We start from the raw sequence: 18457 nt of genomic DNA on the forward strand, positions 1-18457 counted from the left end.
GGAGATTAAAGACGATTAAGAGGAAGAAAACAAGCAGTGCTTCGAGCAGGCGAAAATGAGATATAACACATACATTAGTAGAAAGAATATCATCAACAAATACACGCGAAAAAAGAAAGGTGAAAATCAGAAGGAAGCCCAAGCCGCGCCAGGCAGAGAGGCCTTGGCGGAAAGACAGGCAGGCAGACAGACAGACATACGCGCGCGCGCGCACCACACACACACACACACACACACACACACACACACACCCACACAGCACACACACATCACACACACCCGCCCTTTGAGTTCAGGCAAAAAAAAGAGAGAGAGAGAGAGAGAGAGAGAGAGAAAAAAGAGAGAGAGAGAGAGAGAGAGAGAGAGAGAGAGAAGCTTCATATGGGCGCATGCAGTTATAGCATCATTGCCACTGTCACTGTGTAGAATCATTGTCATGTACGCGAGCCTAGTATATGATGCTAGGCTGGGGACGATAGAAACCACCAAGGGCGGCTGCAATGAGCCGTACCGCATCACAATGCTTACAAATAATATGACCAGAGTGGATACGATACAGGTGGGCGCTGCGGGCACGCGATCGTTAGCTAAGCATGGATGAGCACGGATGCTGCTAATTACGATGTAAGCGCAAGCAACGCGCGCGTAATATCATAAAACTAAACGCCGAGGTCCGACGCACTGCTCTCCTTCCAAAGTAGCGCCACGTCTACGACATTCGATATTCACTGACTTCTGAACGGTTGTCGTTGAAGGTCCGTGCGGTCGGAATGTGGCCAGTTACATCGAGGCGTGCGAGTGAGCGAAAGTAGGGGACGTAAGGCATGACTAGAATGGTACGAGGGGAGAGGGAAGAGGCGCTCAGTTACAGCCGGCGTGGATGACCTTTTAGCTCTCGATGAAGGGGGTATACGTGCATACAGTAGTCAACATCCGACAGGGCACTGCTCTGGAACTACTGAGCTAGTCGGGTTGTATAGGAGCCTCTGTATGAGTTGCTGCCGCCGTCACATGCCTCCCGGGGCACCCCACACACGAATCAACTGTTGTGCAATGTGGCCCATCTGCTGCCCATATCCCTCTTCCTTGCCACGCGATGCATGTCAATTTTACGGCACACGTTTCGGCTCTAACCGAAACGCCTTAGGTTGTGTATAATAACGCCAGCCCTAGCTTAAACACGGCTTTTCTCTCCGTATGTCATGAAAGCAACGAGACGAGCAAAACGGACGTCGATGAGACGTAAGACCTCTTTGGTATTATAAATATGATTGAGGCCAAGATAGGCTAAGATGCGCTTTAGTAATATGGGAGCCGCTCGCGGCCGGCTAGGGACACAGCTACTATACGGCTATAGACTTTGCATGATCATCTGCCACTGTCCTGAATCTGGTAGGACGGATATCAACTTAATAATTAATTCTCGTCGACGCATCGCATCATATAGGTCACGGACCAACAGAATCGGACCAGCACCAGAACGCGAATATTTTAATCTACATAGTTGTTCTTTCACTCGTTCTATCTATATATCTATTTATCTATCTATCTATCTATCTATCTATCTATCTATCCATCCATCCATCCATCCATCCATGCCATCCATCCATTCCATCCATCCATCCATCCATCCATCCATCCATCATCACATCCATCCATCATCATTCCATCCGTCATCCGTCCATCGTCCATCCGTCATCGTTCATCGTCTATCTGTCTATCCGTCTATCCGTTATCCGTCTATCGTCTATCTAGCTATCTAGCTATCTAGCTATCTAGCTGTCCGTCTGTCTGTCTGTCTGTCTGATGTCTGTCTGTCTGTTGTCTGTCTGTCTGTCGTCCGTCCGCCGTCGTCCGCTCCGTCCGTCGTGTCCGTCCGTCCGCCGCCGTCCGTCGTTCCGTCGTCCGTCCCGTCCGTCCGTCCGGTCGTCCGTCGTCCGTTTGTCCGGTCCCGGTCCGTCCGTCCGTCCGGTCCCGTCCGTCCTCGTCCGTCCGTCCGTTCCGTATCTATCACTCTCCATGTTCTATCTATCATATTTTAATCTATCATATCTTATCTATGATCTATTTCTATCTATCATATGCTATCTATTATACTATTCTATCTATCTATTATCTATCATTATCTATCTATCTATCTATCTTCTATCTATTATCTATTATCTTTCTAGTATCTATCTATACTATTACTATTCTATCTATCTATTATCTATCTATATTCTATCTATCCATCCAGTCATTATCCTCTATCCATCATCATCCTCCATCTCATCTATCTCGATTCATCTATCTATCCATCCATCCATTTCCATCATCCTCCATAGTGTGTGTGTGTGTGTGGTTGTGTGTGTGTGTGTGGTGGGTGTGTGTGTGTGTGTGTGTGTGCTGTGTGTGATGTGCTGTTATGCTGGTGTTGTGTGTGTGTGTGTGTGTGTGTGTGTGTGTGTGTGTGTGTGTGTGTGTGTTTGATTGAGCGTGTGTGTATGTTTGTTAGCTGTTGTAGCTGCTTATCCACTAAGCTTGATAATATAAGTGAAAATTCTAGTACTTGTGCGAAATTTTGTGACCGTTTTTTCTTCGACAACTCGCACCGAATATTATTATATTCAGAATTTTGCTATGTCGCGGTTTTTAAACGTTTTCACGTGCACGTGTTCTCTTGCGCTACTGTATTTCGTTCGATGTCAGACGTATTCTCGTCGGATACGTCTTACAGGCAAACGCCCGTCATGAAGCTAGCTGAAAAGTTCCGCTTTGCAGAGCTGAAACATACACATCTAAAATAGAACGTTTCTTGTGTCTGTGCTTGCTAAGCGCTCCCATGCGCTCGCAGTGCTGCTTGTTACGCTATATCTGCTATGTGGCGATGGGATACATGACCGTACGTGCAGTACAGCTAAAGTTGTGTGCCCCACAATGCAATGCTTCGAAGAAAGTAGTCCTTTTCTCCAAAACAATAGGGTAGAAATATCACAGTAAAACCGTTCAGGTTAGTGATAAAGATCATCGTAATAACCCGGCAGTTGAACGGAGAAGCTCGCGTGACATCGCTAGACGATTACGACGCTCACAAATATGGCGAGCGCTGTTAACATCCATATCGAGTTACAATACTTAACAAAACGCTACCTAACAAAAACGAACAGGTTCGGCGGCGGTAAAATGAGTTATATACGGTCACAATACTCCCCATGGTGACCGCTGCATGCATTCTGTTCAGTTGGCGGGAGGAGATCGTGTGCTATTTGCGGCTTCATCTGAAAGGCTTCTTCGAACAGCGTAAAGTTTTTACTTCGCAGAGACGTTCGTACTTTATTTTTCAATTTTATTGCTAATCACAAGAATATTGATGCAGTTATCAAATAAATAAAACATTTTGAAATCGTAATGTTAGGATAACAAAAATTCTCAAATTAACATAACACAAGTCTTGAATATATTAAGTCCCATTAAAAATTGCATCTTTAGTATTCAGGGAGCTTCGATCGCGTGTTGACGTTATATTATGTACTGCGTTACGCCAGTTGCCATACGAGCCGAGTTTTCTTTCGTAAACTTGTTATATGATTTACGTCAGAATAACCAACTCATAATAAAAAAAACTCATATAATTTCGTCAATGTATTAGCTTTAGCTAGCATAATCTAGTGGGAGGGAATTAGTGGATTTCTATGATGCAGATGCTTTAATTAATTGCTTATCCGATACGTCTGACGACCCTTGTTTTTTCGCGTTTTATACGCGTTGAAGTGAATTAGTTTTCATCACTTAATACACCCCCGAGATTTCTTGTTGAACTTCTAAAGCACATCGGGCTAAAACGTGCTGATATATGAATTAGTTGTTATCGCTCGAGCAGAGTAAATTCATGGGCCGGGTGCGCCGGCCGACTTACCACACATAAGCACCCAGCACACACATAGCTGTCGCTGAACCGTCCCCATACACTTGTCTATCCACGCAGCAGCACTATGTCTGCATGTTTACTATGGTAGCCCGTTTATCCATCATTGTTTGCGCTTCATCTTTTTCTAACCCCTTATAAAATTCAGCTTGTTTTCACGCGAATTCCATACAGGCGCCGGCATTTATTTATTGAATACCTAGAGGATAGGAGTGACTCGATATCAAACGAACCCTCGTAGAAATCTTAAGCGGATTATTGCCAAGAATTTTTATTCAGTTAGACGCTAGTTAGCTTAATTATCCGTCTTAGCTACCCGCGGACATGCGTGAGCGTATGATATCTCTCGTGGCGGGATCTGTATGACAGGGGAGCTCGCTGCACGGGGGTGGGGGCGTGGCGGTGTCCCAAGACGATGAGTTAGAACTTGTCGTCTAGAAGCGGTGTTGTCCTACTAAGAACGTTGTGAGGCTATCGTTGGTCCTGCTGTATCGTCCTGTCACGTCATTTTGTAACCTTATACATATAAGCAGGAGTTAATAATGACAAATTTTGATTTAAATTAAAATTAAAATTAAAATTAAAATTGAGTTAGTAGTTTTGCCATTATTAACTCCTGATATAAGCTTACAAGCGCAGCTATAGCTTATGCCATGTTCGTCAATGAATAATATAGATCGAAGAATACTTAGAAAGAATGCATTATCCTGAATCATTATATGGATAGCAATGTAGCAATGTATAGATACAAGGAGAAGAACATTCCGAACACACCACCGACCAAATCTGCACAAATAATAGTCGAGCAGATTGAATCATGTAAAATAGATTGCTAAAAATTATTAAAGCAGCAACTCCTATACCATATCGTACAACCCTTTTTCTTCCGTGTATGAACTATAAAGAATATCCTCGACGTCAATAAAATCGAACTCGAACCTAATGTAAATCGTGAAATTATACATACCTAGGTGGATGCAAATAAACTGTCTTCTAACTGTAAAAATTATGATAATACATAATTATTATGACACATTTGAGATTTCTATCAGTAATTATAAGCTTCAACGCACCAATACTGTAAAATATTTAAATTTAAATTTCGATCAGAACATAGAGTGGGACTTTCAGGTTAAAAATTTTCGTACTAAATTAGCCGAGTCTCAGCACGCTTTCCAAACATGGGCAATATGTTTATTCTAAGATACTAATGTTGTATAATTTCCTTTCGTGTTCCTGTATGTTACATCCATTACATCACGCCTGACCATTACATCAAGCTTGATTACATATGGATCGGTAACCAATAGCACCATATGTAGCAAATCAATAAAACACACGGCATATATTCTACACTAATTAACGACTAACATTATTATCAGACATATTAGCTTTGCTTAGATGAGATATCACATTACATCCTATATTACTACCAATATACCTACAATTATACCCCTGACTTCTTCCAAAATTATTTCACTGGAACCTCTCAGGTACGCTCTCATGATGCTCAACTCTCAGCAGCATTTCCTTATCATTTACCGAGACTCAGCTCGATCCACCCTCGAGAAAAGAACTGACTAAAATTCGTTTGCGTAAAGCCATAGCGTGATATGAGAATATATATAAATAGCCTACTCATTCTAAATTCAAACGTTCGCGCAGAAATATCCTCACTGCCGTACCTAGTATTTCATTTGTCATGATGCCGTACTGCATCGTGTACTCTATTTCTACTGAATTGCTTTGTTTTGTTGGAATTGTTCTCTTTATTTTGTGATGGATAGTCCTCTTATACTACTAGCTGGTATATTTTCTACTAGGATGCTATACTTATGTTGTGTTATCTCGCCTCTGCTGAATTGTCCGCTTTGTTTTCGTGATGAATTTGGGGGTTTACGGGTTTTGCGGTTAAATCGGAGATCCCTTCTGTATTTGCTAGTTATCTTAGTTTGCAGGGCCGTAGGCTGAGCAAATGCCTAGGGGGGAGGGGGCAGTGCCGGATCCACGATTTCCAGGAGAGGGTGAGAAATAGGTGGGGGGTCTGTGGGTCCTCCCCCAGAAAATTTTGAAAATGTAGATCGCAGGAGATGGTATTTGAGGCACTTTTGAGTACATGTACAGCCTTCATTCTGACTCCGACAATTCTCTTTTAGTAGAAAAATTATTTTTTTAATTTGCTCCAAAATCTAGGGGGGCAGCTGCCCCCTTGCCCCCCCCCGCAGGCTACGACCCTGGTTTGTTGTCATGTTCAATAGGTACTAATGATAAAAATGTTGCGTGCTGCATGTAAATTATTTGTATAATGAGAAGTCAATGCCTGTAAGATTTTGACCCGAAATACATTTTGAACTCAGCTTTGTTAGTAACTCATTTTTTAGTCTTGGATGTCGTCTGTGTCTTTAGTTTTGCTGATGTTCACTCTGCTGTCATTGCAAAATTCTATAAAAAGTTGTTCTGATTATGTAAATTCAATCAATCAATTCAAGAGACCTTCAATATATTTTTGTAACAAAGTAATTTGAAGTTGCTCTTCATCTTATTCCTGCCCGTTGATGCAACATACAACATGTCCATCATTATATTGTTGTATATATATATATATATATATATATATATATATATACACATACATATACATAGGCCTATACATATTTCCTACATATACATATACATATTTGTTTAACACAGTATATTTCATATAATATTTCATATATATGTTATCAAGAGCTAATAATACCTGTTATTATTAGCTCTTGATGTTATGAATATATAATTCAATATGTTCAAATGAATATATTCATAATAATATGAATATATTATGAATATTTCATATAATATGTTACCTTTTTACAGAAGGACATGAGTCATTTACTGCAGAATGAAGAATCAACCACCTTTAATTTAATTTCCATTTCTGACGTATCTATAAATCAGCCTGTTCATTGTTACGTTATGTGTAGGGGACAGCAGACTATGATTACAGGCGTATTCGTTGCAACTCTTCTGCTTAAATATATATAAATTCTACTTTTTCATAGTATTTCGTTTTTTAACGATGTATATTGTTTGCCAACATCTCAAACACAAATAAAAAAAACGTTGAATCTTGAATCTTGATTACTTTCCCATGCTCATTTATGCGGTTGCACCGTTGGCTTCTATATAAACGCGTCATAAAACATTTTCTGCCAATCACGCGCTTCGACATGAAATTCGTTTCACTGGAGGTTAACTAACTTCGACGCGCAGCTGGTAGGGTCTCGCACGAGCCATAAAAATGTCGTCGTTCATAAAAAAAACGGTCATACGTGTCTCGAGCTGTCGGCTTAATACTGCCGGTTAAACTCATCGTGATATCCGTGGGGGTGGGTCTATGATGGCGTTTCGTAGTCGGCTGGGCGCGTGCGGGCAAGCACGTCGGGGAGACGTATATATATACGTCAGCGTGAGTCAGACAGGCGCGCCGTGAGACACCTAATGAAGTTCTAAATCAAATGAAGAGTAGAGGAGAGTGCGATGATGCCACGGGTGCAGTTAACAACCCCGAGCGCTCGGCTCGAGATCATCATCATAGCATCATCATCATTAAACTTAATAATAAGAAATCTCCGCTTGTAACTAATCCGCAGGTCAAATAAATCGCAGGAATCGTCTACATATATATTTCTGCAGGGCGTCGAGGGTACACGCACGGCGGTGTTGGAATCGTCTAACATGACGCTGAGCCGTAAGTATGTTGATGACGGCACACATATGCTATCTTTGTCGATGACCTACGCGGGGTAGACCAGTGTATATAATGGCTCTGAATATGTTGTAAACACACCCCCTGCGTGGCGCGAATACAAGCGATTGAAGGCTGCCATCGTAGAAACCGTAGAGCAGCATATATGGTCGAGATGCGCAAGAATTTTGACGATTGCTATTATTTGTTAAAAACGCATGAACGTTATTTCACCTTAATCAACATGACTCACTTGTTAATTATATACGCCTTGCCCCTTACTGTGTATGATTGTGATATATCAGCGGCGGATTTAGGGGGGGGGGCCGACCCGGCTCCGGCCCCCCCTTTAAGTTCAGGCAAAAAAAAGAAGAGAGAGAGCATACTTAAAACGGTACGCGTCACACAGATACATAGTTACACCATTTGCGGTATTTCGTTTCGTGTTTTTTCCCTGGACTGATTTCACTGGAAGCAGCCTGCCCTACGAACAGACGATGACACGTGTGGGACCAGTTCGGTGTAACGATTCATCCCTGTTAGTAGGCCTAAGTCTCTCGAGGTTCTCTGCAGCAGTGACATGATATAAATTAAAGGGTTTCTGCAATATTGATCTGTGCCTTTTTGTGGCTGATACTATATCAGTGCACGTGACGCTGATTGAGACATGTTATACATTACCAGCACATATTTTCGCTCGTGCCTAATTTCGCGGCAATCGTTTGAGTCTATTTTCGTGAAATATATGTTTTTCTATGTTTTTCCTTGAATATTTTCGAAAACCTTTCAGATTCTGACTTTCAGTACTCTGACTTTAGTTCACTATATAGTTTTACCTGTATACGGTAACACATAATTCAAGTCACTACAAGATAACACACATTTAGTGAGCGCGCGCGATAATAATTAACACAACAGATCAACTACAGAATTACCAGTAAAAGGTAAGCTTTATTTTTCTCACAAAAAAAAATTAAGAAAGAGACTTAGCAAGTCCAATGTGACAGATGCTACCAATAAAAATGCGTAATTTTGAAATATTCATGAAGATACATTTGGTAGTTAAAAGGCGAGAGAACGCATCTCCTGCCTTCTAGAATTCAAAATTTTTCCGGAGGTGATGCCCCCCCTACTCAACGACGTCTTACACACTTCGGCCCCCCTATCACAAAATCCTGGATCCGCCCCTGTATATAACTAATAAACAATACATAATTATAATCATTATTATTATTATATTATTCAGATAGACGTCGCGTGATTCAGTTCTGACTGTACGTGGCATGTCCGCAGCGGGCTTCACACGAGATAAGGAGTGCACTCCACACCCTACTCTGTGTTCGTCTGCAACCCTTTTTTCCCCTTCCCGCATCGCCTCTTTCTTCTACACACAGCATCCCCATCCGCTCCATACAACATCCCTTTCGTCCTCTACAAACAACCATCTCTCTCCTCTCAATACAGCATTACTTCTCTCTTCACACAGCATCCCTCTTCTCTCTCCATACAGCATCCCTCTCCTCCCCATACAGCATCCCTCTCCTCTCCATGCAGCATCCCTCTCATCTCCATAAAAAAGCTACAATCGGGAATGACACACGAGTGTGCCGGCAGGGAAAAATATACGTGTGAATTTCATTAGGATTTTCCATGGATTACCGTTCTATAATCCTACGGGTCATTGGTCCTACGGGTCTACGTAGGCACGCCCGCAGGCATACCCGCACACACGCACGCACGCATGCAGGCACGCACGCATGCAGGCACGCACGCGCGCAGGCACACGCACAAGCACGCGCGCAGGCACGCAAGCACGCCCGCAGGCACACCGGCTCACACAGGCATGCACGCACGCACGCACGCACGCACGCACGCACGCACGCACGCGCGCGCAGGCACACATGCAAGCATGCCCGCAGGCACACTGGCACACACAGGCACGCACGCACGCACGCACGTGCACAGGCACACACGCAAGCACGCGCACACGCATACACGTATATACGCGCGCGCTTGATTGAATGCGATACAGTACAGTACACACAATCACACATGCATGCTTAAATGGTAAACACTTGACAGTCACACCGTAGTGACCGTACCATGAATTCTACCGCGCCGTGGAACCGGCTGCCGCTAGCGGCAGAGGCCTAGGCATCGCAGCGCAGCAACGCCGAGCGAGAGCGGCAAGGCGCGGGACCGATTTCCAGGGCGACTTTTTCTTTTGGGGTCGCCCCCGATATCATGTTTTCGGGGGCTCTTTTTGGCATTTCGGGGGCGAAATCGCCCGCCGCCCCCGTGTATTTTGGTGTGTGCCATATGGTGTAGTGATAAGCTAGCAATGCGACTGTCATTTCAACCTTCCATTGTATAGTGACTGCAAAAGAGAACTTACTTGAAGCAGGAATAGCACCGAAGAACGTACGTCCGTACGTTCGTTATCAGCATTCCATTCATGGACACAACATGCAGACCCATTTGTATGAGCACATTCTGGAAAAAAACACACACGTCTAAGTGCTCAACTCTAGCTCGAAACTGGCTAAACATCCAATTAATGCCAATGAAGTGTGACAAAATAAAACAAGTACTATACTCTATAGTCGCACATAAAAAGCATTTTACATATATTGCTATATTTCTACGTGATCTTAAAAATTAATTAAAAGAAAAAATGTTATAAACTTACCTGCATAGAAAAGTCTGTTGTGATGCATCCAACTTGTACATTAGCTTTTAATTCTTCTCCCTCTGCTTCCATTTTTACTTTCTTAATGTTATCTATAATAAAAGAAAACAAGAGTAAATAAATACGGCAGAATGACAGTGCTCAGCTACTATTATACCTGCTGCTACCATTGCTACAATAATGACCATTAGTACTCCCTACTTAATCCAAGTCTTGCTCTACATCATCAGCTATAATGCTACAATGCCACACAGTCAATCTTTCCATTTTCTGGTGTCATTAAGTTCACATAAATTACCAGATCGGATGTCAATTGCTTCAAACAATGATGAAATGCAATAGCTCTGACACAAATTTCAAAAAGTACTTGTTTGGAGCACATATACACATAATGGTGAACAGCTAATCACAAGTCACATGACATCTTGAGCTACCACCACAGTCAAACAAATAAACATCAAGACATTAGATATTTCACATGATAAAAACAACATGCCTGGCGTGATCCACCCAGAATCGTCCTCGTCCGCTTTGTCTGCTTCTTCATCTTCTCCACTTAGGTCCACCCCTTCATCTTCATCCTCCTTGTCAGCCTCCTCATCCTCATCCCCGCTCTGTGAAGACTGCTCTACCGCACCATCCACAAACTGATCCGTCTGACTGTCATCCCCGACAACCTGCTCACACTCCTGCACAGGTTCCCCTCCAGGTGGCACCACTGCGGCCACCTCCTGAGATTCGTGGGCATCGTCTGTGCAGACCAACCTTCCCTGATGCTCCGCCGTGTCTGCTGCATCACCGCAGCTGCCTGCCGGTCGCAGACGAATGCCAGTCAACGTCGACACGAGTTCATTTGTATCGACGGCGGCGTCGTCGCGGGATGCCTCGTCGGCGTGCGACGATTCAGCCTCTTCCTCGCGAGGTTCCTGTACGACCTTCTCATCGGATACGACTTTACCCTGAAACACCGCACATCTCACTGCAGGCAGACTGAGAACACGTGTACGAAAACACGTACATCAGACTGACCACCAGCCTAATGACTGCCTAACCACCGGCCTAATGACTGCCTAACCACCGGCCTAATGACTGTCTAACCACCGGCCTAATGACTGCCTAACCACCAACCTAACGACTGTCTAACCACCGGCCTAACGACTACCGGGCTACATACTGGGCGGCTGCGTATTTTCAGCCATTAGCATCGTTCCGTGGCGTAGCGGCACGCAATAGTAGAGCGGCGGGCGGGGATGCGGTCAAGGGCGTGGTCGTACGGCGTGACATAGATACGGAGACATACTCACCACCGTCGGCGTACGTCTCCTGACCGTAGCCATCCTGCAGTCCGTTCGCCCACGTTCCCTCGTACTTCGCTCCCGACGTCAAGCTCTCACGTATGCCGTAGCGGCCCTTCAGACCCTGCGTCCATTCTCCTTTGTACACCCACCGGCCTTTGCTCTCTATGCCGAGATTGTGACGCTTGCCCTTCTGCCACTGGCCCTCGTAGGTATTGCCGTTGGGCCACGTGTAGACACCGGAGACCTCGAAGCCGTAGTGCCACGAGCCGGAGTACTCTCCCTGGCCCTTCGGACCCGTGCAGACGCCGTGCCCGTGGGCCTTGCCGTCCTCCCAGCCACCACAGTACGTGCCGCCGTCATCGAAGTCGAAACGACCCCCATTCATTTGGGTGGGTCGTGATGCCGGGTCTCGCAGCATGTGTGGCGGTGACGGCTAGCGATCATGTCCGTGCGGCTGCTGCTCTGGTCGCGGCACGGCTGGCGGAGTGTTGCACGCACGCACGCACGCACGCACGCAGCTAGTGCTAGTGCTGCTGCTGGTGATGATCGCGCCGGGCCCCGCTCGCAGCTCGCCGTGGCGGCAGCACACGCATTTCCCGGTTCGCCGCGGCCGGTCACATGCAGCGCTCTGCGCCCACCCCGACTCACTCAGTCGTCCACGAGGCAGCAGCAGCAGCAGCGGCGGCGGCGGCGGTGGCGGCGGCGACACCGGCACCGATATAGTAGACGGCAGTGATCAGCGGCTTGGATGGACGCACATTACTGCGTCCTTCTTCACGCACAACGACCAGCCGCAGCGGGACCACACAGACGCGCTGGTAGCGGGGACCGCAAAGACGCGCTGGTGGTAGCGGTGACCGCACAGACGCGCTGGTAGCGGGGACCGCACAGACGCGCTGGTAGCGGTGACCGCACAGACGCGCTGGTAGCGGGGACCGAACAGACGCGCTGGTAGCGGTGACCGCACAGACGCGCTGGTAGCGGTGACCGAACAGACGCGCTGGTAGCGGTGACCGCACAGACGCGCTGGTAGCGGGGACCACACAGACGCGCTGGTAGCGGGGACCGCACAGACGCGCTGGTAGCGGTGACCGAACACAACTAATCAGTAGTGAACTCAGCTACACGAGCGCTCTAACCGTATTAGCAGCGTCGCGAGCCGAGATCGATAGCAGTTTCCGATACACGAGTCACGTTGATCGATGAGCTATAAATGCGCGCGGACGTTCGCTTCCACCCCGGGGAAATACGCGCGCACGCTCTCTCTCTCTCTCAATCTAGATCCGTCGAGGCGAGTATCAACCTGTTGGTACTGATGGGGACGCTGCGGAGTTTCTGTGCGATTCGGCTGCGCACACGCTGGCCAATCTGTCTCTGACATTAACCTGCCGTAGCGGCTTGTGGCAGCTGACGGTAAACAGTTGATATCGGGCTCGAATCGGCGAGTCGCGGAACCTTGCGTCTGCGTAGACATTGTGGCGCCGCCACGCGGTATAACCGCGAAATTAAGAATTTTACACGTACAGAGAGTCCGCGCAATTTTCTATCGGTGTTTAGAGGTCGGTGACTGCGTGTATTATGTAAGCACACAGTAGCCTACTTTTGAATGGGCAGTAACACGAACGTGCGAAAATCAGTCGGTACACCAATTAAAAAAAAAACGTTCTGCAGCAGTGTAAACGCTAATATGTTGTCAAAATTTCGCATTTCTACGAAAATAAACGTCCAACATTTCTCCTACTATTGCGCGTACGAAAACAAACATTCATTCGCTAGCATCTAACGAATCCGGATGCATGCCGAGTTGACTTTAAACCGGCCGGAAAATTCACTCGTGCCGCAATTGCGTTTGCTTAAGTGCAACACCTCATTGAAAAGTCTAGAGTGTAAAATTGAATTTTGCACCTCATTAAATTATGCACTTGCAAATGTATGCTAAGAAATAGCAGAGACAGTGGACGATGCAGCATAGCTTGCATGCGTCTTGCGAAATTTCTCCGTAATGCGCTTTTATTCAATACACCCAACCGCGAGCAAACTGCAGTTGTGAGTATAGATAATTGTAAGATGTTCATTACATTATCTATATTATATATTATCAAGAGCACCAGAAACCAATAATAATAATGATGATAATAATAATAAGGGTTTATGTGCCCTTGATATTTAGTATAAAAATATTAATTATATTATCCATGGCGTATACATACGTACACCGCACACATGTGCCACATACATACGACATGCTACACAATACATACACAGGAAACAATTGTAGTATTTGTAATATTTCAATATATTTTGACAGTTTTCGCCATCACCCACCACAAACGCAAGCAGGGCTAATTTTAACCCTTTTTTCAGGTTCACTTTCTTATTCAGCTTCCACATTTCTCAACTCCCACAGAGCCTCGCACATTTCGCGCCTAAAAAATCACGAGGAAGCTGCTGCACAAAGGCTTCTCACTTTCTCGAGAGACTGCTAATGGTTGCACGCAGCTTCAACGCAGCTATAAATAATATATGCCTCAAACACGCTGCAGGCGCAGCAGAGTCATTTCTTACATGCCATCGATTCATGTGGGCGGGACTGTGAACAAACTTCCTCTATCTTCCCGCTGTGCACAGAGTTCCATGCCACAATACCTAATCTGGAAACTGTTCGTTATTAATTTTCTGCGTAGGAAGTTTCGTTTCACATCAACAATGGGGATTTGTAGATAAATAACTCGTAAAGGATCAGTTCATTGTGAGCATCATCACAACGCAAGATTAATGGGCAAAATCCGTCTTAATTTGTCGGAACGATTTCATCAAAAGCAAAATTGTTCCTGCGTGCCTGATAACAAACGAATCGACTATGCTTGCATCTCGTGTCTTCCGGGAATAGAAGCATCTTCATCCTAATCTCGCAGCAGCAGCAACCACGGCTGATCATACACAGACCACGCAGTCAGTGACTCAACATCATCATTACGCACTCGCATCCCCCCACACTTACTTTTCCCTCCCGAGTGCAAACTAAATCTTATCTCATGGTAGGTATGCAATTGGGAGAGGAAAGTTCCCTGTGAGCCGACGTGAGTCACATTGGTAAAACTGTTCAGCTGCACGTGAGTCACGCACACACTCATTCTAACGCACACACATGCACACGCACACGAGACACGCATCCCAGCTACTGTGACTAGTCTCGTCCGCTACTCAACCATACGAACTTTCTCAACACGGTCACGCAGCAAGCGGCCGTACTTTACAAAAGACTCGATGCCAATTCAGATTTGTTTGCTCGGGAGCGACGGCAGAAGCCCGACAGCAGGACTGAACAACTGAAGATGCCAAGCGCGCAGCATGTGTCTCGCGGTATAACCTCATTAGTGGCATCCAGCTGCTTGCAGCTCAACTGTTTACACGACGACGCTCGAATGATGCTGCAACGAACATTAACCCTACAGGCTACAGATGCCTCGCTGTACAATCGCTCAATGCAATAATAAGCGGAGACAGAACGCGGAGGTTTTTATTGATAAACATGCTAGCGCGACAACCGCACATCGCTCGTCTCTCACAGCAACACGAACGACGCCGACGCCGTCGTCACGGACGCGACGCCAAAATCCCCGCCGCGACGTCACCCCGCGGGAGGCTGCGTCGCCTAACCCTTCATCTTCTTCTTCTTCCCGATGCGACGGCGCGAATCGTTCGGGTTGCGGCGCATCCACGACTCGGTGGTGCCACCGGCGGCGCCCTGCTGGTGGAGCTGCGCGGCGCGGCTGGTCACGTCGCGCGTCGCGAACGGCGAGGCGCGCACCGAGTAGTTGGTGGCGAGCGGGTCGACGCGCTCGGCGGCCTTGCGGCCTTGTCGGTTGTGCGGCACGCGCTGGTCCTCGCAGAGCAGCGGGTTGACGCCGTGCTTGCCCCCGCGCGGCGCCGGCAGCGCGTACTGCAACACTGTGGTGGCATTGTAGCATTATAGCTGATGATGTAGAACAAGACTTGGATTAAGTAGGGATACTAATGGTCATTATTGTAGCAATGGTAGAAGCAGGTATAATAGTAGCTGAGCATGTCATTCTGCCGATTTATTTACTCTTGTTTCTCTTTATTATAGATAACATTAAGAAAGTAAAAATGGAAGCAGAGGGAGAAGAATTAAAAGCTAATGTACAAGTTGGATGCATCACAACAGACTTTTCTATGCAGGTAAGTTTATAACATTTTTTCTTTTAATTAATTTTAAGATCACGTAGAAATATAGCAATATATGTAAAATGCTTTTTATGTGCGACTATAGAGTATAGTACTTGTTTTTATTTTGTCAGCACTTCATTGGCATTAATTGGATGTTTAGCCAGTTTCGAGCTAGAGTTGAGCACTTAGACGTGGCGTGTTTTTTTCCAGAATGTGCTCATACAAATGGGTCTGCATGTTGTGTCCATGAATGGAATGCTGATAACAAACGTACGGACGTACGTTCTTCGGTGCTATTCTGCTTCAAGTAAGTTCTCTTTTGCAGTCACTATACAATGGAAGGTTGAAATGACAGTCGCATTGCTAGCTTATCACTACACCATATGGCAACACACCAAAAAACACAGGGCGGCGGGCGATTTGCCCCGAAATGCCAAAAAGAGCCCCCGAAAACATGATATCGGGGGCGACCCCAAAAGAAAAAAAGTGCCCTGGAAATCGGTCCCGCGCCTTGCCGCTCTCGCTCGCGTTGCGGCGCTGTGATGCCTAGGCTCTGCCGTAGCGGCAGCGCGGTTCCACGGCGGCGTAGAATTCATGGTACGGTGTGACTGTCAGTGTTTACCATTTAAGCATGCATGTGTGTACTGTACTGTATTGCATTCAATCAAGCGCGCGCGTATATACGTGTATGCCTGTGCGCGTGCTAGCGTGTGTGCTTGTGCACGTGCGTGCGGCTGCTGTGTGTGCCAGTGTGCCTGCAGGCATGCTTGCGTGGTGCCTGGGCGCGCGCGTGTGCGTGCGTGCGTGCGTGCGTGCATGTCTGTGTGAGCCGGTGTGCTGCGGGCGTGCTTGCATGTGTGTGCTGCACGCGGGGTGCATGCCTGCGCGCGTGCTTGTGCGTGTGCCTGCGCGCGTGCGTGGCCTGCATGCGTGCCTGCGTGTGTGGCGGTATGCCTGCGGGCGTGCCTACGTAGACATAGGACCAATGACCCGTAGGATTATAGAACGGTAATCCATGAAAATCCTAATGAAATTCACACGTATATTTTTCCCTGCCGGCACACTCGTGTGTCATTCCGATTGTAGCTTTTTCGTCAATTCCCTGAAAGAGTTTTGCTATCGCTCTCTCATAGTCCAGCAATGCCAACCCTCTACATTTTAGTAGTGATTAGTACCACGCTGAAATCGTGCCCCCCCCCGTACTTCAATCAATGCCACCCTGCCAGCAGGCACGTACGCAGCGTATAAACAATCTATCCTCCTCGCTCGTACAGGCAGTGTGTATTAGCTACTGTGCTTGTGTGTATATTTGAGGAAACAGCCCTGGAAAGTGAAAAAGTAGCCCCCGAAATTTTGAGGGGGTTTGCAAAAAGAGCCCCGGAAAAATTTCACTGCCATATGGTGTTCCCCACTGCTGTAATGTTATCATGGTAAAGTAATATTTGTAAAATCTAGACACACATCACACATCGTGTAGCTAACATACATTGCTCTGACAGACTGGGTGACTTCAGTGTGCAGCCAAAATGCCATATATCTTTCAGACAAAAAATCTTGTATTGTTACACTTGAAATTTATACGATTAAACCTTAGTCGGCTTGTACCTAGCATAGTTTTCTCTTTCAGTTTTGTTGTGTTAGTATGTAGTGCATGACTTTCGTATGCAGGAATTTAATAAATAACTAAATTGGTGGGTCTTCCAGGTGATATTGGTCCAAGGTTTTCTTCGTTGTTTCATACTTGTTCCATACCTGGAACTTGTAGTCCTTCAGATAAATGCTGTCTTCATCCATAACCGATCCATAGGTGTATCACGCAAGTACAATCTGACTCTTTCAGAATTACCACGGTGATGACGAAACAGTTTTGTCCGAATTGTGGCAACAGCACGCTGAAGAGGGTGTCAGTGTCAGTAGACAAGGACGGCAACACACACTACCACATCTCTACACGCCGACCCATCAACATACGTGGCAGCAAGGTGCGTTTGCAGCATTCGTGCAGCTGCTTGCAGATGCTATTCCTGTAGAGTTTCATCCTAACAAAATCTAAATATACGAGTGCATTTGGAACTATGAAAGCATCTTGTTGGCTCGTTTGATACTTAAATGTTTTAAAACCCTACGTGATCATGTGTGCATTAGAATAGGTTTGATTTGATTTGGTTAAAGGCGCTTCGTTTCACCTGAGATCATTCAAAGTGTGACACACAAATAAAGTTTAGGATGCCGAGGTAGAGCTATAATGTATATAAACGAGACAAAGTTACATAAACCGCATCAAGCCACACAGTAACAGCTATCCTGCGAGGCAGCATAGCTAATGTATGGCGTAGCGGTAGTATGGTATATACATCCCTCCTGTGGCCACTGCCCCCCCTCTACATAGCGCATGAGCATGTCTAGCAGAGTACTTCATAACTGTGGCTCGGATTTGACGTTTATCGCCCGCGCGCAACGTAGAAAGGGGACATGTGAAATAAGGGGGTTGTATACCGCGCTGCGGCGGCTGCCACGTTCGTCGTCTCGCCGGCTGTGGCGCGTATTAATAGTAATGAATTAATTTATTAATTTATTTATTCATGTATAATTATTAAATTTAATTAATTAATGAATTATTAATCCAAACTGACGGCATCGTCGTTGGC

General features: G+C 45.9%; 1 protein-coding gene across 1 annotated transcript in view; it reads right to left on the reverse strand.

Annotated features, from left to right (window-relative positions):
* The window catches only part of LOC106809620, a 70777-nt gene that overhangs the window by 45421 nt on the left and 6899 nt on the right, over positions 1-18457 (reverse strand). Inside the window, exons 4-6 of the mRNA XM_014813152.1 lie at positions 10817-11279; positions 10321-10412; positions 10027-10124 (exon numbers count right to left, since the gene is read on the reverse strand). Of these exons, the coding sequence (XP_014668638.1) occupies positions 10027-10124; positions 10321-10412; positions 10817-11279 (653 nt within the window). The remainder of the gene's footprint in view (positions 1-10026; positions 10125-10320; positions 10413-10816; positions 11280-18457) is intronic.

This window comes from Priapulus caudatus, unplaced genomic scaffold, assembly GCF_000485595.1.
Source record: "Priapulus caudatus unplaced genomic scaffold, Priapulus_caudatus-5.0.1 Scaffold0, whole genome shotgun sequence".
In the NCBI taxonomy this organism is placed as follows: domain Eukaryota; kingdom Metazoa; phylum Priapulida; class Priapulimorpha; order Priapulimorphida; family Priapulidae; genus Priapulus; species Priapulus caudatus.